General features: G+C 43.3%; 1 protein-coding gene across 4 annotated transcripts in view; it reads left to right on the top strand.

Annotated features, from left to right (window-relative positions):
- Positions 1-23,448, top strand: part of LOC126095224 (mediator of RNA polymerase II transcription subunit 25) — a 165,562-nt gene that overhangs the window by 70,934 nt on the left and 71,180 nt on the right. For all 4 annotated transcript variants that reach the window (XM_049909965.1, XM_049909967.1, XM_049909964.1 and 1 more), the window contains exons 11-12: positions 5,346-5,508; positions 22,199-22,390. In XM_049909965.1, the coding sequence (XP_049765922.1) occupies positions 5,346-5,508; positions 22,199-22,390 (355 nt within the window). The remainder of the gene's footprint in view (positions 1-5,345; positions 5,509-22,198; positions 22,391-23,448) is intronic.

The raw sequence follows: 23,448 nt of genomic DNA, 5'->3' as shown, positions 1-23,448 counted from the left end.
AAAGCCCATCTTTGCAATTTTTGGGCAGTTCATAAAGGAACCGGCTTTGTCAGATGAAACAAGGACTACAATGGCTTGTGATCCCTTACTATGTAGAATTTTCTGCTGTACAAATAGTGGTAGAATTTGGTGGCACCATACACAATAGCCAATGCCTGTTTCTCAATTTGTGAATAGTTACACTGAGCTTTGGACAACTCTTTGATGCAAAAGCAATAGGTCTGTCTTTATTACCAATTCTGTGTGAAAGCATTGCATCAGTTCCGTAAGAGGAAGAATCAACTTGCAATACAACTGGTTTGTCAGGACCAAAGTGAACCAAACATCGATCACTGAGCAATGCATCTTTAAGTTTTTGGAAAGCTACTTGGCACTCATATGTCCAAACAAAGGGGACATTCTTGCGACGCAAGCAATGCAATGGAGCTGTGATTTGTGCAGAATTCTCTATGAACCAAATATAATAGTTCATTTTCCCTAAAAATGACTGCAATTCTGTGACATTGCGAGGAATTGGAAAATCCTATATGGCTAACAAATGTGACTGAAGAGGATGTACACCTTGACTGTTTATGACGTGACCAAAATACTGCAACTCAGGTTTAAAAGACTCACACTTTCCAGTCTACACTATAGTCCTGCATCAGATAACACATGAAATAAAGCATTCAAATTTGTGATGTGATCTTCAGGTGTATGACCTGCTACGAGAATATTGTCCAGATAGTTTGAACAGTTTGGCACTTGAACAGTCAACTGTTCCAAATACTGTTGGAAAATAGCAGGTGCGGAAGCACTGCCGAAAGGCAAACAAATTTTTAAACAAGGCCAAATGAGTGTTTACTACACACACTTTTTGATATTCTTTATCTAGTGGTATTTAAAGATATGAGTCACGCAAACCAATTTTTGGAAAGTAATGACTAGCACCTAATCCATCCATGAGATCCGTTGGATGTGGCAATGGATAAGTATCAATCACTGGTTGTGGATTGACCGTAGACTTAAAATCAACACAGAGGTGAATGCGACCTGAAGGTTTGGGGAGCAAAACCAGTGGACTTGCCCATTGGGTAGCTTGTATGGGTGCAGTAGGTCTGTTATCTTGCAATTCTTTAAGTTCAGCAGCGACTTTGTCCTGTAATGCAATCGGAACAGTTCTGGCCCGGTAAAATGACGACTGAGCATTGTCTTTCATTGTAATATGTGCAACAAAAGTATTAGCCTTGCCTAAACTTTCAGAAGAGAGTTCAGGAAATTCTTGCAGCTAGGTAGCTACGCTGTCTTTTGCATGGAATACAGACTCTGACAACACATTGTCCTGAATGTTAAAGCCAAACAGATCAAATGAATGAAGACCAAATATGCTCACACAATTTTTTAATTGTAGCACCGTAAAAGTCACTGTTCTCATATGTGAGCGAAACATGACAGGCAAAGTACATTTTCTGAGAATGCCAATGTCTTGTCCATTATAAGCCTTCAGGTGCATGCTAGTTTTAGACAGACGTGGGGAGCGTAACAGTTCATATGTTTTATGATTCAGCAATTTAACAGAGACACCGCGTCCAACTGAAATTTCATGCGTTTTTCGCTAATATGCAAGTGATCAAAAAGTTTGTTGAACTGGTGTAGCACTGAAGAAACTCTTCGCTAGCTAGTTTTGCTAATTCTTGTTACAGACTTTGAATACACTGCATTAATTACATGAGCATTGTGACTAGGGTTTTTGTGAGTGAGCTAAATTCTTATGTTTGTTTTGTTACAAACAGATGGATTGTACATGTCCTTTCTTGCCACAAGGGTGCTTTCGGGAGGGGCAGTCTTGGTGTTTGTGATATGAATAACACCGAGGGCATTACTTAATTCTGTTTGCCTGTGTAGCCACCTGTTTAGCAAGTTGCTTATGCGGTGTGGAAAATTGTCTACATGGCGTGGCACACACAAACTGCTGCTGTCGATTGGGTCGATCACTAGCAAGGTTCGACTCAACCTGACAAATTGCTGGCTGCTCAAATTTGTCGGCCGACCGGGCACCTGAATTGTACTGATCTAGTATTTACACTACTCGCTGAAATGATGGATCAAACTGTTTCAAAATCTGTTCTTGGAGTTTGACATCAGTTACACTGTACACAATCGCATCACGCAACATAACGTCTGAATATAAAGCACCCCAAGCACTTTTGAATTTGCATTTCCTCGTCATCATACCCTGCAAATCTGTTACCCACTCACGATAAGTTTGTTCTGGCTGTTCCTTGCAATTAAAGAATTGGTACCTAGCCACTACCACATTCACTTGTTGGTCATAATAGTTAGTTAGCGAATCCACAACTTGATCATATGAAAGTTCACTCAGAGTGGCGTTAGGAAAGAATTTTTGAATGAGGCGGAACACTGTACTTCCTACTGTGGACAATAAATAATGCAACTTCACAGTACCTGATACGTTGTGAGCAAGTACATGGGCTTCAAACCATTGCAACCACTCGAGCCATTCCGCTTCTTGTTCATGAAACTTTCGAAAAGGTGGTATAGCAGTTAGCTGCTATAGGTGTTGCTTGTGCTGCATTAGTAGTTTGGTTCACCAGGAGCTGCTGTACCGTGTTGAGCAGTGAGGATATTTACTGTGTCTGAAACTGAAACATCTGCATTAGCTGTGTTGCATCTATCACTTGCTGCTGTGGCATCTGAGCAGGGGTGAGATAGGTGGGGTGGGCATGTTGGAAGAGACAAATGTAATAAACAGACAAGGCAAGCAAAAAAAATAAGTACAAAAGCAAGAAAAACTTCTGCAACTCTCCCCTGAAAACACTGATTAACAAAAGACAATAAGAGCCTGTTAAAGCAAGTAAACACCCCTGCAAAGAAAAGATAAGAGGGAATTGAGGCGCTAGCAAAACAATAGCCCTCAAAAAGTCAAAACAGGGAAGCAGTGGTGGCCGTTGGCTCGTGGTTCGTGGTACACCTTGTTGCCAATGTTGTGTTCTGCCCACTCGTCTAAGGAAAGCTGCTGTCTCAGAACTCTAGACAACAACTAAGCAAATTGTATTAGTGGAGTTTATTACAAAAGGAAATGATTACAATACTTAACTTGAGATATACATGTGTCGCAAGCAAGGAGCGACAGACAAACCTAAGCAAGCTCTTCAGTATATGCAATTCGTAATACAGATGAATCAATACAGGTTCTGAGTCACTGCTGTAGCATTTGTAAGTTAGCTCTGCTTCAAAATGGGCCATGGCCAGGCAGAGGGGCACTTCTATTCTCTTGGGCTAGATGCTGCTTCTATCTCGGTGGTGTCCTAGGGAGGAGTCTATCAGCGTACTATTGGCTGATATCATCTCACAGCCCTTTCTGCTCTTCCATTCTTGATTGTCATGCCAGTGCTTGACGATATGTCTGAACAAATACACAGCCTCTATATTTACATTATCTTGTTTAGGAACACGAAGTTGCAGGTGATAGGAATATTATTTTCAGGTTATAAATGCGTTCCAAGTATCAAGTCTCTTAGTGTTCAGGTAATACTATTACGTAAGGAGCTGTTCAGACACTTGAACAGTTAACTTGTTAATCTTAATGCTGAGAAATTATCCATCAACATAATTTCTATTTAAGTTGAGATTTCCTGAGCAGTTATTTTAATGTGTATAAAATCTTAACACATTTTAAGAGCACCATTAACATCCTTACTTTGTGGTATTTAAGCTAGGCACTGATTTCAGTTTTTAGCAGCAGCTTATTTTTGTGGAAAGTTTAATTTTTATGTTTTTTGTGCTCAATGGTGGGTAGTTTATATAGTTGAACAGGATCATCTGCTGGATTTAAAATTGCCACTAGATGCATGTCAAACGCTGTGGGGGCATTTGTTTGGGTGACACCATCAATCCTATTTCTTTTGTCATCACGGCATTGCACATTTCTGTTGGATCATAAATGACCATTTCACCACTTTAGTCTCATTTTAACTTCACCGAGAAAGAAAATATGTAGAATAAAGATCTAGGTCATAAAATGTTCATGAGTTAAAAATTCATACACTGAATTTTCAACTCAATGTTCTCAGAAGTAGAAAATTAAAATGATGGATGCAGTAAGATATTACTGTGACCTATCAACAAATTTCATGCAAATCTATCATTTTTGGTTTATATGTTTTTAATTGTCTTAATAATAACCGTGATATTTAACTGCTTTGAAGTGAACTCTTGTCTTAGATGAAAAAATTTTGTCTATGACTGTTCATTTGTTGCTAGTCACATGTACATTAGCATGACACGCACTTCAGTTATATTTGGCAAATTTCATATATTGTCACATCAATCTATCACTTTTTCCTATCAATTGTTGTGCATGTGTCTTTGTACAGCTTATTTATTTATATTCTTTCTTGGGAATGGCATGCCAGAGTGAATAAAGCAAAGGGGTGACATCAGTGAAATTTGGTAAAATGGAGGATTATGTTGAGGATATTAAAATGGCTGAAGACCAACAAAGGTTGTAAAACAAGAAAACAGATTTAGCAACAATGGTTCAAAAATGGGCTTAAATATCAGGGCATGTGTAAACTAGCACTCAATACAGCAAGCTCTTGTAATTAACTGAAGTATGTCCTTGGTAATTTAGGGGAGGGGGAAGGGGTTGGGAGGGAAGAATAGAGAGAGGGCTATTCCACCCGCAACTATATATCATTTTATGATATTGTCTTCCTTGATGATTTGGACTAATGTAAAGCACTCAGGTTATCAGCAGAGTAAAATGAAGCTGAAAAATTCAAAGTCTGTTCTCTTCCATCCACAGAACTGTGAAGCTCTTGAATCACTGACCAAAGTTGTGAGTTCTGGATTTGTAAGTCAAAATTGTGCAGTATTTCACTGAGTGACAATCCCATCGTCACCGGTGAAGTGATGTTGACAGAAGACATGAGAGTGACGCTTAACGAAATGTCACACCATTTAGATGAACTGACCCAACTGGAAACCTGAGAGCTGTACATTAATATACCACTATATGTGAAAAACTACAATAAGTCATTTCTGGCAGTGATGTTCATTGATCCCTCCTAAGCTCTTCCATTGTGTCTTACAATCCAATGTAATCCAAAATATTTGTTGGCACTATTTTAAAATATTCAGCATGAGGGATTCAAAAATATTTTGCACCATAATTGCAGTGCTTTTAACAATTGACGTAAGAAGTTCACATACTGAAAAAATGATTCAGAACTCAGGAAAAGAAAAGCAAGTGTCTAGTGTGATGTGAGAGTGATGCAGTGAGATTTTACTCTATTTATAACGAAAAATTTGATGCTCACAACTAATATATTTTTTTCTTGCAGGAAAGCCGACTCATGGCCACAGAAACTTATAATGCAGCTGATGCCAAAACAACTGATAGGAAATATTGGTGGAATTTACCTGAAAAATTCGAAGTCTGTTCTCTTCCATCCACAGAACTGTGAAGCTCTTGAATCGCTGACCAAAGTTATGAGTTCTGGATTTGTAAGTCATTAGTTCATATTGCTTACTTTACAGAGTAGTATTTGATTGTTGTTAGTAGTCATTTTTGTAAAAAAAGTTTAGAACTATTTACTTTAAGTTTTGCAGAGGAACACATTACTTCTCCCTTATCAAACAATAATAGGACAATCACAGTCCATAAAAAATAAGTAAGGTGCGTTATCATCACCTGTGATTTTAGACTTACTTGAGGATGCACAGATATTATGACTTAGGTACTCCTTGCTTTATAAATCAGCCCAGGAGCTACTGAGAAATTATTACACATTTTCCTGTATTTTTGAGCTGAATTTATATTGTTATGTCAGAGCTATTGAAAATGACATTACGTTCACTTTTGGGGAAAGGACATCTGGGCAAAGCAACACAGAAAAAACTGAATATTATAATTAAATATGGAGCTGAGAAGTATATGTTTCTTTTACAGAAAGTATAAATAAAAACAATGTTCAAGATTGATTGCGAATTTCGTGCAGTTATGCAGGTCATACAGAAAATTGAACCTGGTGCTCTGTATTCTATGTGAAGTATTTTTACCTAAGTTCTTGTCAGTTATTTGTAGCTTACCTATGACTAATACCAAATTTGATTGTGTGTGAATAACACAGTTTTCAAACAATTGAAAGCCCAGGTTGAAATATCAACAATATTATGAAAAGGACATAGTGCTACTCAGCATAAAGATGACATGTTGAGTTGCTAACAGGCACGATTAAATGTCTGTTACATATGAGATTTAGGCCAAAGTCTTCTTCAAAAAAGAAAAACACACATACATTCTGCAAGCAAGCACATGTCACACACACTTGACTGAAGTGGCTAAGGATGGGATCGTGTGTGTGTGTGTGTGTGTGTGTGTGTGTGTGTGCATTTTTCAAAGAAGGCTTTGGCCAGAAGCTGCATCTTTACAGTGAGTAGTAACAGACTTCCATTAAATTATCAGGTATTTTAATAGGTACAGGCAGTGGATAAAAATAATAGAAATGCTGAGGCTCTACAAGGGCACATTGTCCCATATTGCAGGAACTCGATGCCATTTTATGACAGTATTTTCTATCGCAATGTTTTAATATGAAAATATGTTAATTTAATTCCAAGGTTTTTTCTTTTTTCCCCACTGATTTCTCTTGTTACTCTGTGTTACACCTTTGTCATCCAGTGTTTTGCTTTCCTTCTGTAATATGTTAGTATTATTATAAAAAAATTATGAAAAGGAAAGTTGCTACTCACCATATAGCAGAGATGCTGGATTGCAGATAGGCACAACAAAAAGACTGTCATGATACAAGCTTTCAGCCATCAAGGCCTTTGTCAAAAATAGATCACACACACACACACACACACACACACACACACACACACACACGACTACAGCCTCTGGCAGCTGAAACCACACTGCGAGCAATGGGAGTGGCAACTGGGTGGGGGTAAGGAGGAAGCGGAGGGATAGCAGGGTAGGGGTGGGGGATTCCACCAGATTTCAGATACATCCATCTGCAAACTTTGCCAGTGACCCCAATCCAGAAATCCAGCAGTATCTCCAGTCTCTCCTCAAGTCCTTAGGCCCATTGCAGAACCTCTCCCCGGAGTCCATCTCTGTGCTCACCCCTACCACTCCCCACACTCCTACCTTCTGTGTGCTTCCTAAAGTCCATAAACCCAACCACCCAAGACACCCCATTGTGGTTGGTTACTGGGCCCCCACTGAGAGAATCTCTGCTCTTGTAGACCAACACCTTCAGCCTATTACCCAGAACCTACTCTCTTATATATAAGATACCATCCATTTCCTCCACCGACTCTCCACAGTTCCTGTCCCCTTTACCACAAGGTGCACTGTTCATCACTATTGATGCCATCTCCCTTTACACTAACATCCCTAATGCCCGTGGCCTTACTGCTGTTGAACACTACCTTTCTAAACGTCTAATGGATTCCAAACCAACAACTTCCTTCCTAATCGCCATGACCAACTATTTCCTCACCCACATTTACTTCTCCTTTGAAGGCATTACCTATAAACAAATATGGGATATGGTTTTGGGCACCTGTGTGGCACCGTCCTATGTCAGCCTATTCATGGGCCATCTAGAGGAAACTTTACTAAAACCCAAAATCCTAAACCCCTCACCTGGTTCATATTCATTCATGACATCTTTGTGATCTGGTCAAGGGTGAGGACACCCTATCCACATTCTTCCAGAACCTCAACAGCTTCTCCCCCATTTTCTTCACCTGGTCCTACTCAACCCAACAAACCACCTTCTTAGATGTTGACCTCTACCACAGAGATGGCTACATCAGTACCTCTGTCCATATCAAACGTACTACCCACATGCAATACATCCACTTCGGCAGCTGCCACCCATTCCATACCAAGAAGTCCCTAGTCACCTGTGGTCGTTGCATCTGCAGTGATGAGGAGTCCCTCTTGAAATATACCGAGGGTCTCCCTGAGGCCTTCACAGACCGTAATTATCCTCCCAAACTTGTACTTAGCTTATCTTTACAGTCTTCCACAACCTCTCAAAGTCCCACCGTCCACCCACAGAGCAGCATTCCCTACGTAACTCAGTACCAGCGAAGACTGGAGCAACTGAATTACCTTTTACACTAGGACCTCGACTACCTCTCGTCATGCCCTGAAATGAGAAATGTCCTGCCCACTATCCTTCCCACACCTCCCACAGGGGTATTCCGCCGTTCACTGAACCTACACAACATACTAGTCCATCCCTACACAACCTCTGCTCCCAACCCCTTACCCCTTACCTCATAGCTCATATCCCTGTAGTAGACCCAGCTGCAAGACCTGTCCCACACATCCTTCCACCACCACCGATTCCAGTCTGGTCACAAACATCACCTATCCCATCAAAGGCAGGGCTACCTGTGAAACCAGTCATGTGATCTACAAGCCTAAGCTGCAGCCACTGTGCTGCATTCCGTGTGGCAATGACAACCAACAAGCTGTATGTCTGCATGAATGGCCACTGACAAACTGTGGCCAAGAAACAAGTGGACCACTCTGTTGCTGAGCAAGCTGCCAAATATGACATCCTTCATTTCAGTGACTGCTTCACAGCCTGTGCCATATGGATCCTTCCCACCAACACCAGCTATTCTGAATTGCGCAGATGGGAATTCTCCCTACAATATATCCTACATTCCCATAACCTTCCTGGCCTCAACCTTCGATAGTCATTCTTCTCATCAATCCAGCTCCTTCCCTGCTCCCATTCCAGCACTACAATGCCCTTATTTCACCATTACGCCCAGTCTTTTTACTTCTCCCCTTTTCCACAACCCCCCTCCTCCCCTCAACTTTCGCCTGCCCTCCGTTTAAACCCCCAACTGCACCTTGCTGCCTTACCCTCTCTCCACCTCATGATTGCATGCTTGGTAGCAGCACTTCACTGTCCGCTATCCCTAGCCTGCTATTCCTCCCCCTCCCTGCACCAACCTCCTGCTTACCCCCACCCAGTTGCCACTACAACCATGCACTGCTGCTGCAGTGTAGCTTCAGCTGCCAGAGACTGCAGTCGCTTGTGTGTGTGTGTGTGTGTGGGGGGGGGGGGGGGTGTCTATTTTCGACAAAGGCCTTGATGGTGAAAACTTATATTATGACAGTCTTTTTGTTGTGCCTATTTGCAACTCAGCATATCCACTATATGGTGAATAGCAAGTGTCCTTTTCATGATATTGTTACATTCCAACATGGATTTTACATCGTTTAGTATTATTATAAGACTTGACAAGGCAAATATGGACAATAATTATCTTCATTGTCCACATATAATTGTTTTAATTGTCTAAATTGCAAATTTATACAATGGTATGACAGGTTTCATTTATGCCAACAGTCATCGTCAAATCTAAATACCCAGAAAAATATTATTCGTAAGAACTTCCATTTACTTGCAATAAATATAATATAAAAAGGAAAAACGTGGCTGAGAATATCTCATCACAGAGTATACAGTCATGTACTGAGTCATTTAAACTACTGTCTGTTCTATGGTGCTGCTCTTTGAGATAGACATAGGTGGACATCTGCTAGAAGGCATGCTGTATGCTCAATTACATAATTATATCTAAAAACAAAGATGATGTAACTTACCAAACGAAAGCATTGGTATGTTGATAGAAACACTAACAAACACAAACAAACACACACACAACAGTGTGTGTTTGTTGGTAATGAGGATCACCCTGTGGCTAAACATGCCTTGGTGGACGGCCAGCACATCTTGGCACAGTGTTACACTGTCCGGGTTATCTGGATACTTCCCACTAACACCAACCTATCAGAACTCCGGAGATGGGAACTTGCCCTTCAATATATTCTCTCTTCCCATTACCCACCAGGCCTCAACCTGCGCTAATTTCAAGTTGCTGCCGCTCATACCTCACCTGTCATTCAACATCATCTTTGCCTCTGTATTTCCGCCTTGACTGATATCTCTGCCCAAACTCTTTGCCTTTTCATGTGTCTGCTTGTGTCTGTATATGTGCGGATGGATATGTGTGTGTGTGCGAGTGTATACCTGTCCCTTTTTCCCTCTAAGGTAAGTCTTTCCGCTCCCGGGATTGGAATGACTCCTTACCCTCTCCCTTAAAACCCACATCCTTTTGTCTTTCCCTACCCTTCCCTCTTTCCTGATGAAGCAACCGTGGGTTGCAAAAGCTTGAATTTTGTGTGTGTGTTTGTGTTTGTGTTTGTTAGTGTCTCTATCAACATACCAACCCTTTCGTTTGGTAAGTTACATCATCTTTGTTTTTAGATGTATTTTTCCCACGTGGAGTGTTTCCCTCTATTATATTCAATTACATAATTAAATTATCGTGTTAAAACAGAAAACACTAGGAAAAGAATGTTGGCAGTTTAAGTTAGGGTAGTGAAAGTGTTCCACAGCTAATAATAGTAAAATATGGGGAGAGTAGAAGAGAAGATAAAACAGTTATTCTAATGATCAGACTGTTTGTGCATAATAGAAAGGTGCACATCAGTAAATTATGAAGTAATTTAACAAATAAAATGCAAGATACAAAAGGACAAAAAGGAGATGTTGCAATGTTGGTAGGTTCATTGTACATCAGGAGATTATGAAATACAAGGATCATTCGATAATCAAAGAGACAAATTGGTGTGGGGAAAAACTGTTGGTAGGGCAAGTTTGGTACTTTTATCATTTTAAGTTGGCATCACTGGGCTGAGCCCTGATCAGCTAATGTATCAACATTGTTTTGTTTATAACCTCAAAAATACATTTCAAGATGGCAAGTCTGCTTGAAACACCCAAATTAGTTGAACAACGTTGTGTTATTCGTTTTTTACTTGCTGAAGGTGAGAAACCAGTTAATATATACTGTAGATTGGATTGGATTGGATTGGATTGGATTGTTTGGGGGAAGAGACCAAACAGCGAGGTCATCGGTCTCATCGGATTTGGTAAGGAAGTCGGCCGTGTCCTTTCAAAGAAACCATCCCAGCATTTGCCTGGAGCGATTTAGGGAAACCATGGAAAACCTAAATCAGGATGGCCAGACACAGGATTGAACCGTCGTCCTCCCAAATGCGAGTCCAGTGTGCTACCTATATACTGTAGAATGTCTAAAGTTTATGGTGAAGGTTGTATGAATTGTGCAAATTTTTGAGAGCAGTTCAAAAATGGTCACGGATCAGTGACTGACAAACACTGTTCTGACTGACCAGTTGCAGTTTCAACTCCCTCACTTGAAAGTCGAATTGATGACATTATTTGTGACTACCACTGTGTGACTGTGGAAATGATACTTGTTAAGGTTCAAGTTAGTACCGGTACAGTTCATAACATTATCTATAGAAGCTGAAGTACCACAAAACATGTGCAAGATGAGTCGAAAAGGAGTTGACAAAACTACACAAGGAAACAAGGTTGGGAGTGTGTACCGAGTTAAAGGAATGTTATGAAAGAGAAGGTAGCACTTCCTCAACAAAATTTTAACTTGCGATGAAACTTGGGTTCACTATTATGAGCAGGAATCAAAAAGACAAAGCATGGAGTGGAAGCACACCAACTCACCTGTCAAGAAAAAATTCAAAACCCAAGCATCAGCAGGAAAAGCCATGTTGTCGGTGTTTTGGGATGCTTAAGGTCCAGTTTTTTGTGATTACCTCGAAGAGCAGCGTACAGTGAACATCCAGTACTACTCGGATTTGCTTTTAAACTAGGTGAAGCCAACCATGAGAGAGAGATGTCGTGGATCTCAGAGGAAAGGTGTGATTCTCCAGCAAGACAACACATGTCCTCATATTGCTCAACTAACCTGTGAAACTATCGACAAAATGGGCTGGGAAGTACTGCCTCATCCACCTTACAGTCGTGATTTGCACCTAGTGATTTCCATTTGATTGGTGTACTGAAGGAGGCATCATGTGGGAAGAGGTTCCAGGACAACGAGGACATGAAAAAGTTTGTGGGAAATTGGTTCAAACATCAAGATAAAGAGTTCTTTGCAGCCGGAATAAAAAAGCTTGTAGCCTGTTGGAACAAATGCATAAATGTTCAAGGAGATTATGTTGAAAAGTAGAAAAAGTATTGTTTTGTAAAAATAAATGCTTTTTTCCTCCAGACCAATTTGTCTCTTTAATTATTGAATGACCCTTGTAGGTGAACAAAAAAAAAAGTGAAGGACAGAGAGGGAACATATCACCACTGCTGTGTTCATTGCAGTTAGCAGGGGTCACTTTCTTCGGTCACGCCCTATCTTGTTGTCATTCTTGATTACTGATGTGTTGTGGATGAGCTCGGAAGGGCCACAAGGACACAGTTTTACCATCTTCTTTCCCACAAGGAAACACCAGAATGACTTGTTTCAGCATATCAATGCATTACATGTGATTCTTGAGTTTCTCCCGGCGTATTTGATAATCAAAATATCCACGGGTATGCTGCCGGTCTATAGTGTCCAACGGGCACAATATTTCGGCGATCAAACATGTCGCCATCATCAGGTGAACTGACGGACTGAGCTCCTGTGAACGTGCCGGCACGGAGATCCGTACGCTATGGCTGCTCAGAGGGAACTGGGTTCGGTCGCGGCGGCGGCCGATTTAAATACCCTCCGCCCGCGGCGCGCTCCCTCCGCCGTCCGCGCCCAGCGCCACGGTCGCGCGGTGGAACAGATTGCGACGGCGTCTGAGATGACATCGGTGTGATGGCTCTGTCCGCCGTGGTCGTCACAACTATACGTCTGCTCGATTTACTCTTGATTAACCCGATCGCTGGTTCCCAAGCCTTGCTAAGATTATAGCCACAGTCCCGGTTTATGAGGTCGTCATTGGTGCGAATTTCGATGGCCTCTCTAACAACGCTGTCCCAGTATCTCGACGTTTGTACCAGAATCCTCGTGCGGTCATACTCCATGGCGTGATTTTCCGACAAACAATGTTCAGCGACCGCCGACTTGCCCGGATACATCAGTCGAGTGTGCCTCTGGTGTTCACGGCATCGATCCTCGACGGTACGCATCGTCTGACCAATATACGACTTGCCACATTGACACGGAATCTGGTACACGCCGGCCTTCCTCAAACCGAGGTCATCTTTGGCGCTCCCCACCAGTGCACGAGTTTTATTTGGAGGACAAAACACAGTTCCGACCCGGTGTTTCTTCAGAATGCGGGCGATTTTCCCCGAGAGTGCGCCTGTGTATGGAATAAATGCAGTGCCTACCTCCTCCCTCGTGACTTCATCCATCTCAACAGGTTGTGCTGCAGTGGTTGGGCGGAGAGCACGTTGAATCTGCCACTCTGAGTACCCATTTTTTCGAAATACAGTTCTCAGATGTTCCAATTCCTGGGGTAGACTCTCTGCGTCAGAGATAGTGCGCGCCCTACGTACTAGAGTTTTAAGTACCCCATTCCTCTGTGAAGGGTGGTGGCAGCTGTCTGCATGCAAATACAGATCAGTGTGCGTAGCCTTCCGATACACCCCATGACCTAGGGTGCCGTCAGCCCTTCTCTTGACCAAGACGTCAAGGAAAGGTAATTTACCCTCCGTTTCAATCTCCATAGTGAATTTGATGTTGGGGTGTATGGAGTTTAGATGTGTAAGGAAGTCAAGGAGTTTATCCATACCATGTGGCCAGATGACGAACGTGTCGTCCACGTAACGGAAAAAGCAAGTAGGTTTCCATACGGATGACGACAGGGCTGCCTCCTCGAAGTTCTCCATGTACAAATTCGCTACCACCGGTGAGAGTGGGCTACCCATGGCGACTCCCTCCATTTGTTCGTAGTATTCTCCATTTGTCCTCCAAATAAAACTCGTGCACTGGTGGGGAGCGCCAAAGATGACCTCGGTTTGAGGAAGGCCGGCGTGTACCAGATTCCATGTCAATGTGGCAAGTCGTATATTGGTCAGACGATGCGTACCGTCGAGGATCGATGCCGTGAACACCAGAGGCACACTCGACTGATGTATCCGGGCAAGTCGGCGGTCGCTGAACATTGTTTGTCGGAAAATCACGCCATGGAGTATGACCGCACGAGGATTCTGGTACAAACGTCGAGATACTGGGACAGCGTTGTTAGAGAGGCCATCGAAATTCGCACCAATGACGACCTCATAAACCGGGACTGTGGCTATAATCTTAGCAAGGCTTGGGAACCAGCGATCGGGTTAATCAAGAGTAAATCGAGCAGACGTATAGTTGTGACGACCACGGCGGACAGAGCCATCACACCGACGTCATCTCAGACGCCGTCGCAATCTGTTCCACCGCGCGACCGTGGCGCTGGGCGCGGACGGCGGAGGGAGCGCGCCGCGGGCGGAGGGTATTTAAATCGGCCGCCGCCGCGACCGAACCCAGTTCCCTCTGAGCAGCCATAGCGTACGGATCTCCGTGCCGGCACGTTCACAGGAGCTCAGTCCGTCAGTTCACCTGATGATGGCGACATGTTTGATCGCCGAAATATTGTGCCCGTTGGACACTATAGACCGGCAGCATACCCGTGGATATTTTGATTATCAAATACGCCGGGAGAAACTCAAGAATCACATCATACACCTTTACGGGGAGGAGATGTATCGCAGCATGAAGAAATTTGAAAAGTTGCGCCACCGTAGATGTCGTTTGCTAAGTACTCTTGCCTTTCTAAAGAGATGTCGTTCCGAGAATGTTGTTCCAAATTTTGCTAAGGTTATGCATCACATCGATTCTGCAGCAGCTAAAAGAATCAAGAAACGAGCGAGCCTCGCATTGGTACGTGAGAGAGTGCAATTCACCCGCCGGAGCCTTGAGTTTATCTCACAGGAATTACTCAAACTACATTTGCAACTGGCTAGTAAGTTCACTTCTTGTTCCTGGGATTGGATTGATGGTGTCACCTGGGTGTCAGCTGATTCCGCCCATAAGAAGGCTACAGGACGTCAAACAGCTAAGTTCTCACGTCTCCTTGACAAACCATCCCTGCAGGTTCCGTGCAAGACTGTCATCAATTTGAGTGGCATGGTGTTGAGTGATGATGCGGTCTCGGTTTTGCAGAGAGGTCTCAACTTCGCTCCCACCCCCAAGTTCACTCCGGTCGCAGAAATTGTTAGTGCTGTTGAACAGGTTGCAGCTCGACTTCCGCCAGAATCAGCCGAGGAAATACGTCGTGAAACTTGTCGTGCGTTGACGAAATCCAAGCCGATGAAGTCAAATATCAGCAGTAAAGAGAGGGCGGCCATTCGTGATCTGAGGGAGCGCTCTGAAATTGTTGTCTTACCAGCTGACAAAGGCAATGCTACAGTTGTTGTCTCCCATAAGGACTACACTGATAAGATGCAGAGCCTGCTAAATGACGATTCCTACCGGAAGATCAGCGTTGACCCTACAAAGAAGGTGGAGAACAAGACGAGGGCGCTTCTCAAAGACGCAGATTTACCGGAGGGTGACGCTAAGAAATTGTTACCGCAAGGTCCGGTACCGCCTAGACTATATGGACTCCCGAAGGTTCACAAAGAGGGGGTACCATTACGCCCCATTGTCAGCAACATCAGGGCACCTACATATTTGTTGGCCAAATACCTGACGGGAATATTAAGTCCTTATGTGGGTAAATGCCCTCATCACATCCGTAATTCCGTGGATTTTGTTAAACGCCTTGATAGCTTCAGGTTGGATGAGTCAGATATCATGGTGAGTTTTGATGTCGTTTCCTTGTTTACGAGGGTACCCCTGCGAGAGTCACTAGAATTGATTAGTCAGAAGTTTGATGAGAAGACCACTGAACTTTTTAGGCATGTCTTGACTTCCACGTATTTTCTTTTTAATGGAGAATACTACGAACAAACGGAGGGAGTCGCCATGGGTAGCCCACTCTCACCGGTGGTAGCGAATTTGTACATGGAGAACTTCGAGGAGGAAGCCCTGTCGTCATCCGTATGGAAACCTACTTGCTTTTTCCGTTACGTGGACGACACGTTCGTCATCTGGCCACATGGTATGGATAAACTCCTTGACTTCCTTACACATCTAAACTCCATACACCCCAACATCAAATTCACTATGGAGATTGAAACGGAGGGTAAATTACCTTTCCTTGACGTCTTGGTCAAGAGAAGGGCTGACGGCACCCTAGGTCATGGGGTGTATCGGAAGGCTACGCACACTGATCTGTATTTGCATGCAGACAGCTGCCACCACCCTTCACAGAGGAATGGGGTACTTAAAACTCTAGTACGTAGGGCGCGCACTATCTCTGACGCAGAGAGTCTACCCCAGGAATTGGAACATCTGAGAACTGTATTTCGAAAAAATGGGTACTCAGAGTGGCAGATTCAACGTGCTCTCCGCCCAACCACTGCAGCACAACCTGTTGAGATGGATGAAGTCACGAGGGAGGAGGTAGGCACTGCATTTATTCCATACACAGGCGCACTCTCGGGGAAAATCGCCCGCATTCTGAAGAAACACCGGGTCGGAACTGTGTTTTGTCCTCCAAATAAAACTCGTGCACTGGTGGGGAGCGCCAAAGATGACCTCGGTTTGAGGAAGGCCGGCGTGTACCAGATTCCGTGTCAATGTGGCAAGTCGTATATTGGTCAGACGATGCGTACCGTCGAGGATCGATGCCGTGAACACCAGAGGCACACTCGACTGATGTATCCGGGCAAGTCGGCGGTCGCTGAACATTGTTTGTCGGAAAATCACGCCATGGAGTATGACCGCACGAGGATTCTGGTACAAACGTCGAGATACTGGGACAGCGTTGTTAGAGAGGCCATCGAAATTCGCACCAATGACGACCTCATAAACCGGGACTGTGGCTATAATCTTAGCAAGGCTTGGGAACCAGCGATCGGGTTAATCAAGAGTAAATCGAGCAGACGTATAGTTGTGACGACCACGGCGGACAGAGCCATCACACCGACGTCATCTCAGACGCCGTCGCAATCTGTTCCACCGCGCGACCGTGGCGCTGGGCGCGGACGGCGGAGGGAGCGCGCCGCGGGCGGAGGGTATTTAAATCGGCCGCCGCCGCGACCGAACCCAGTTCCCTCTGAGCAGCCATAGCGTACGGATCTCCGTGCCGGCACGTTCACAGGAGCTCAGTCCGTCAGTTCACCTGATGATGGCGACATGTTTGATCGCCGAAATATTGTGCCCGTTGGACACTATAGACCGGCAGCATACCCGTGGATATTTTGATAATGCATTACATGTTTAACATACAATGTCGAAGTATCAGATCACTAGAGCAGCTCCAAAGAGATGTTAAAATGCTCATTTTTATTAAACACACACTATTCATTTAAAATTTGCTCTGGAACAACAGAAAGTGCTCTCCAAAACAGATTTTAAATAAGCATTGTGAGTTTAATCGGAATGAGCATTTTAATATTTTTGAGAAGCTGCTCTAGTTTGATTCATGTACTCCCTTTATCAGAAAAGTTCCAGAACAGTTTTTTTTTTTTTTAACTAGAAAATTGCACTTACCAAGTAATGATCCTAGCTCCTATCAAAGTAGTCTCCCTGGCTGTCTATACTCATTTGCTAACATTCCTTTAGGTCTTGGAAGCAAGCAGGAAAATATTCAACTGTCATGCTTGTAAGCTCATTTGTCACAGCCAATTGGATGTCTGTGATATCGTGATGAAGCTTTGTTCTCAGTCGCCTTTTCACTCGCAGAAACAAGAAAAAAATCACAATGCGTGAGGTCGGGTGAGTATGGCAGATATGGGATGGTAGTAACAGAATATCTGGCCAGATACTTGGTAACAGATAAAAAAATCAGTATGGGGTATTGCATTGTCATACAGTAACCAGTTCTGAGAAAGCACAAATTAGTTTGGCGACATTTAATTGCTTGTCGCAGACTCTTCAAGACTTCATCGTAAAGAGTTTGGTTCACTGTTTGACCTGGAGGTGCATACTCATGGTGGACTACTCCTTCACTATGAAAGATTGCGATCAAAATTTGCTTAGTTCTTGAAGGTTGTCATTTGACCTGTTGCGAGGCTGGTGACCCAGGAATCTGCCCTTCAGCACTTTGACTGTTTGTGTGAGGGTCGTACTGGTAGCACCAACTTTCATTCAAATTAAGTTCTTCTGAAACTGCATACACAGTTACATGACAGTCTTCTTGCAATAAGTGCCTTACACACTTACCAACGAGTGCGATCTTTTTACAGTTGTCAAAAGAGCTTCCTGATTGGATTGGGGATGGGAAAGCTGGTGACATGATGTGTTGAATGCCATTTTGCTGGCAAAAAGTGGCAAAAAGCTGTTCTCAGAACACGTTTCACCCACACTGAGACAGATTCCGATTCATTTATTTTACGATGATTCCTGGTCCTCAGAACCAAAGGCATAGTTGACATGTAATAAGATGAACCCTTTTCTCTGTTGTAAACTTCACAAATCTGAATTGTCGTATAACCTATGACATCATGTGCGTTGAAATTATCTAGCTCTTTTACTTTATAGACTTCTGGTCCATGTACAAGAGCAACGGTGACCCAGCCATTACCATGTTCATTCGTAACCTTGTTAGCGAGAGTGAAGTTTAAAACTGCACCGCAAAACACTGATGGCCCATGCAAGATGACTTGGGTGCCTATGTAATTATTGGTAGCAATAGAAATGTTGTCTATTGCTTTAAAAACTGTAAGATGTGAACGCCTACTCCTCCTAAAATAACGCAGCATAACTGATCTATCTCAATGCTGCTGCACGTGCAGCTGCTCGACAACTGACGCCGTCTTTCCAGATTCATTACTTATGCCGACGGGCATGCCAGACAAGAGTGATGTCTGTGGAAGTGTCAGAGGGGCATGCAGGCTGGACCAGCTCCCGGTTTTCCAGCACAGGGGCACGTGGCCGGAAGGAGCCCACTTGCTGGCAGTACTTGGGTCATGGCGATGATGAGAAGGGCGCTGGACGCCACTCCATTTCCATGTATGGCTCAAAAAGTTTGGGGTGCCCCAGTTGGAGATGCTGCTTGGGATGGTCTGGTGGAACCACCTGCTATGGCTCCTCCGGTGTCTGGTCCTCGACAGATGACTGAGGAAAGGAGAGTGATGAGTGCACAGGGTGATGTACTAGACTGCAGATAAGGAGGAAAGGAAGACTCCAGAGCTCAAGTGGGAAAAGAAGGAGATGGAGAAGGAGAGAAACGACACATGGCATTATCGCGATGGGCATCCTGGAGTGTGACTGGGGATGAAGATTGTTGACCACCTGCCACAGGTGGAGTTGGTTTTTATGACTGTTTACTGTCCTTTTATCTGTGTTCAAGATGAACACACAGTGACTCATTAGCTTCAAATGACTGTCAGGATCCATTTGTCCTGATGCTCAGAACCCCGCACTCACACTCGGGTGCCTGCCGTAAAGTCTGGAGATGGTGAAGTGGGCAATGTAACTTGTGTCAGCAGTTGGAAATTTAGGAGTGTGCACGGCTGGTGGCCACGAAAGAGCTCTGCCAGATTCTACACTCCCACCCCTTCCTTTTGTCCATCAATGTACCCCTGTATGAACTTGGAAAAAGGGCTAGAACATCATTTGTAAGCAAATGGTCAACATATTTTCTCATATGAGATTTGAAAGTGCAAACAAATCTCTCAGCTTCCTGATTGGATTGGGGATGGGAAAGCTGGTGACATGATGTGTTGAATGCCATTTTGCTGGCAAAAAGTGGCAAAAAGCTGTTCTCAGAACTGGGGCCCATTATCTGACCCAGCTGTGCAGGGAAGGCCTCCTATGGGGAAGAGCAAGGGTACAGTACTGCAGAAAGCACATCATCCTGCAGGGATGGCTGGATCAGATACCCAATTGGAACTCTAACCCCCCTCCCCCCCCCCCCCCCCCCAACAGCAATGTTTTCACCTCTATAATAGGTTTATTGTTGTATATGGTGCCTTAATGATGACCTTAACAATGGTGGAGCAGTGGTTAACAATATAGGAAAACTGGGAGTGTCAGTGACTATCAACTAGATGGCGTCCAGAAAAGGGCTGGCAAAATCAAGATGAATCCTCTCCCAAGGCTGCAAGGCATAGAGCCTGGGAAGCCTCTTGGTACGACACGCATCCTAAATGATTCAGGAGATGCAGGACATCTGGCTGATGGGGTTGTGTAAGAACCACCTGTGGAGGGTTTTTGTCTTCGTATCAGAAGATGCAGTCCACAAGACTGAGCCTATGACAAGAGGTGAAAATAGTTCTATAGGGGGTTAAGGTCGTGACTGGGTACCTAATCTGGCCATCCCTGCAATATTGTACCCTTTCCCAAGGTGCCAGTGATTCATGATCCATTGATGGGAAAGTAGTCCACAGTTTGCTGCCCTCATTATCTGAGTGGAAACAAAGGGCCTCATCTTCACTGAACGATGGATCAGGGCCCATTGGGTGGTGCGAAGGGCATCAACATTTGTGTGCTGAGTGGTATTACAGAATTGCATATCATAGTTACATCTGCAGAGAAAAAGAGCCGATAACTGGAACCAATGGGCCACTTGATCAGGAGGCTTAGCATCCAGGACAAAGTGTTTTATCGAAGGCTTATGATCAGTGATTAAGTGGAACTTGGCTACATGGAGAAAAATGTGGGACTTTAATGCAAAAAGATTGCAAGTGCTACCTTGCCTATATGGGAATACTTCTGCTGGGTGGCGTTGAGTATTTTGAAAGCATAGGCTGTTCAGAGATGTTGACATTGCACTGTGCTAATACAGTATCCAAGTCCCATTCAGAGACATCAGCAGCTGCTGCCAACTGGTTCCACAGCTGGAAAGTGGTGAGGCAAGGCATGGAGAGTAAGGCTTGTGTGAGAACAGGTTCTTTAAATGTTTCTCGTTTGTGGCCCTAGTGACAACAACATCATCTAAATAATTAATGCAGTCTAGAGCATCATTAAGCAATTGTTTGAGGAACTATTGAGAAAGTGCCATGCCGAAAACCAAACTTTAAAAATTATAAAAACCATGTGGCGTGTTGACAACCAATGTCTTCTGTGATTCTTCATCAAGGGGTGTCTTCTGTGATTCTTGATCAAGGGGCAGCTGCAAGTAACTTTTAGCCCGGTCAATTTTTGAAAAATACTGCCCACTTGAGAGAGTGATGACGAGTTGCCCTGACTTTGGAATTGGATAAGTGGCAATTTCAGGTTGTCAGTTTTGTGTGACCTTAAAATCCCCACCATCCAAGGTGAGGTCGTCAAATTGTCGAGCTAATTTGCCGTACTTCCTTGTCTGGGACCACACAAATAATAGCATCCCATCCTCTTTAGTACTTACTTTTTAACTCACAGCATAAATAATAGTGCGCCATGCTAGCTGGCTGATATATTTTACAGTTCAAGTTCAATACAAGTGTCACAAACATAGTATACGGTCCTAAAGAACAAACCACAAGATTAATTTAGTATAACAGCAAAAATTTTGTATTCAAAGAATGATCCATGCACAGTAATACGAGCAAAGACAAAAAGGGCTGAGCGGCTGGCTAGCAGCAGCCACATAAATAGACAGACATAGTGAAGCCTGGCACAGGTGGCACTAGGAGGACCCCTGCACTGACATTCTATGTGACACATTTGCAGTGGTGCCTCTTTTGAGTGGTCGATCCCCACCACCCACCACTCATCAACAGCAGAGGTGGAAAAATAGATGAGTTGTTTTGGCGACTGGCTGGCGTTAGTGATACCTTTCTTTGCCCACCAGATTGGGTTGTGGTTCTGTGAGTTACCATATATCAATTTGTATCCTACTACTTAAAGTGTAACTTTATATTACTATATTACTAGCTATATTTTAACTTCTGCTAGTATACCATCACCTGATTCCTGTCATTCTTGACCTATGGATTGGAATGACATCTCTCTTTTTCCCAGTTCTGGTACTAATTTCCATTACCGCTTGGTATTTTCAATCTACGTCTTCCTGACAGCAAATGCATTGATTAAAAGTTTCATAATGTGGTCACCGTGTGCATCACTTTTCTGTTTTTATTTTTTTTCTCATGTTGACCAGTCTCATATTAAAAATTACACCTCATGCTCTGTCCCACATGGAAGCATCAGAAGCAGCATTTACATAGATCAAGTTCAAAAACTGTGCCTAACACATTCCCTTAAAAACATAACAACATGTAGCTAATATATATGTGGTACGCATAGTGTTGTAAACTTTATGGTGTTTCAGGCAGGCTGTGTTCATTTCACGAGCATGTCACCAACGTCAGCATGTGACATCAAAGTTCTTATCCTCCTGTACACAGCAGAGAAGCGTGCATACCTAGGGTTTATCCCTAATGATCAGACAACATTTGTGGATCGTCTCCGCCGTGTCATACAGCAATCAAAGTCAAGCCAGGCGCTAATAAGGCAGGGACAGGTATGTTTATCTTTCATCATATATTGATGACTTTGACTTTGTAACAGAAAAAATGGGAAAACGGAATTGTATTTTATGACTGTTTTTTGAATGATTGCTAGAATTTGACTTTAACAACTGAGTAGGTCATAGGATCACAGACACACACACACACAATTACACACACACACACACACACACACTCTGATTCTTCATGTTCCATGAATCCCAATGAGGAGGAGATGTTTCGGGGATATGGACTAGTCGCAACTAATACAGACACATGCATTGCTCCACAGTGATATATGGCAGTGTACACCAGTAGAACTCATTAAAATACATGGGAGCTTATAAGTAGATGCTGTTACCTTGAAATGCTTATATATGGTGGATTGCACTTAACCCATTACTGGCCAAAACTCTATCGGATCATTTTTTGCAAACTTTTGTACATAAATACGTTGCATTGAGTGATTAACTGAATAAAAAGTTGTTTTGAAAATTTTCAGTTTATTAGAACAAAAGCTACAGACCGTCCCATTTTTGGGAAATCGGCCAAATGCGCTATCCAAATTCACAACCTTATTCTCCATGCATAATATTGTAAGAAACAACACAAACAATAAATAAAGAATATTTTAATATTATTGACTGTCTATTCAGTATGAAATGAAGCAAAACACTTGTCGTGTACACCAACATTGCACCTATCACAAATTTTTGTTGTTTTTTCTTGCAGTAAGCACATCTCTTCTGTGTTTTACTTGGCACAATGAAATGATTTCCTGGATCTAGTCGTACATCTGTGCTCACCTGTTCTCCCATCAGTTTGCTTCCTTGTGGTCCTCTGCATTTTTGTACTGATCCTGTTTCCTTTGATAGGTAAAACACCACTATTCTCTGTCGGGCATCCAAAAGTGACAGCTTTTCATTAGAGTTAGCAATTTGGTATGCACGCCATGTGTTTACTACACAGAGATCTATCATCTGTGTGAATAATGGCCACTACCATTTCTTTGACCTTATCCTCGTCCTATAAAGTGATATCTGCATGTCCAGTAGATCTACGCCACCCATAT

Source organism: Schistocerca cancellata, chromosome 8, assembly GCF_023864275.1.
Source record: "Schistocerca cancellata isolate TAMUIC-IGC-003103 chromosome 8, iqSchCanc2.1, whole genome shotgun sequence".
Classification (NCBI taxonomy): Eukaryota; Metazoa; Arthropoda; class Insecta; order Orthoptera; family Acrididae; genus Schistocerca; species Schistocerca cancellata.
Note: the sequence above shows the minus strand (reverse complement) of the source record. Positions and strands in the feature narration are given on the sequence as shown.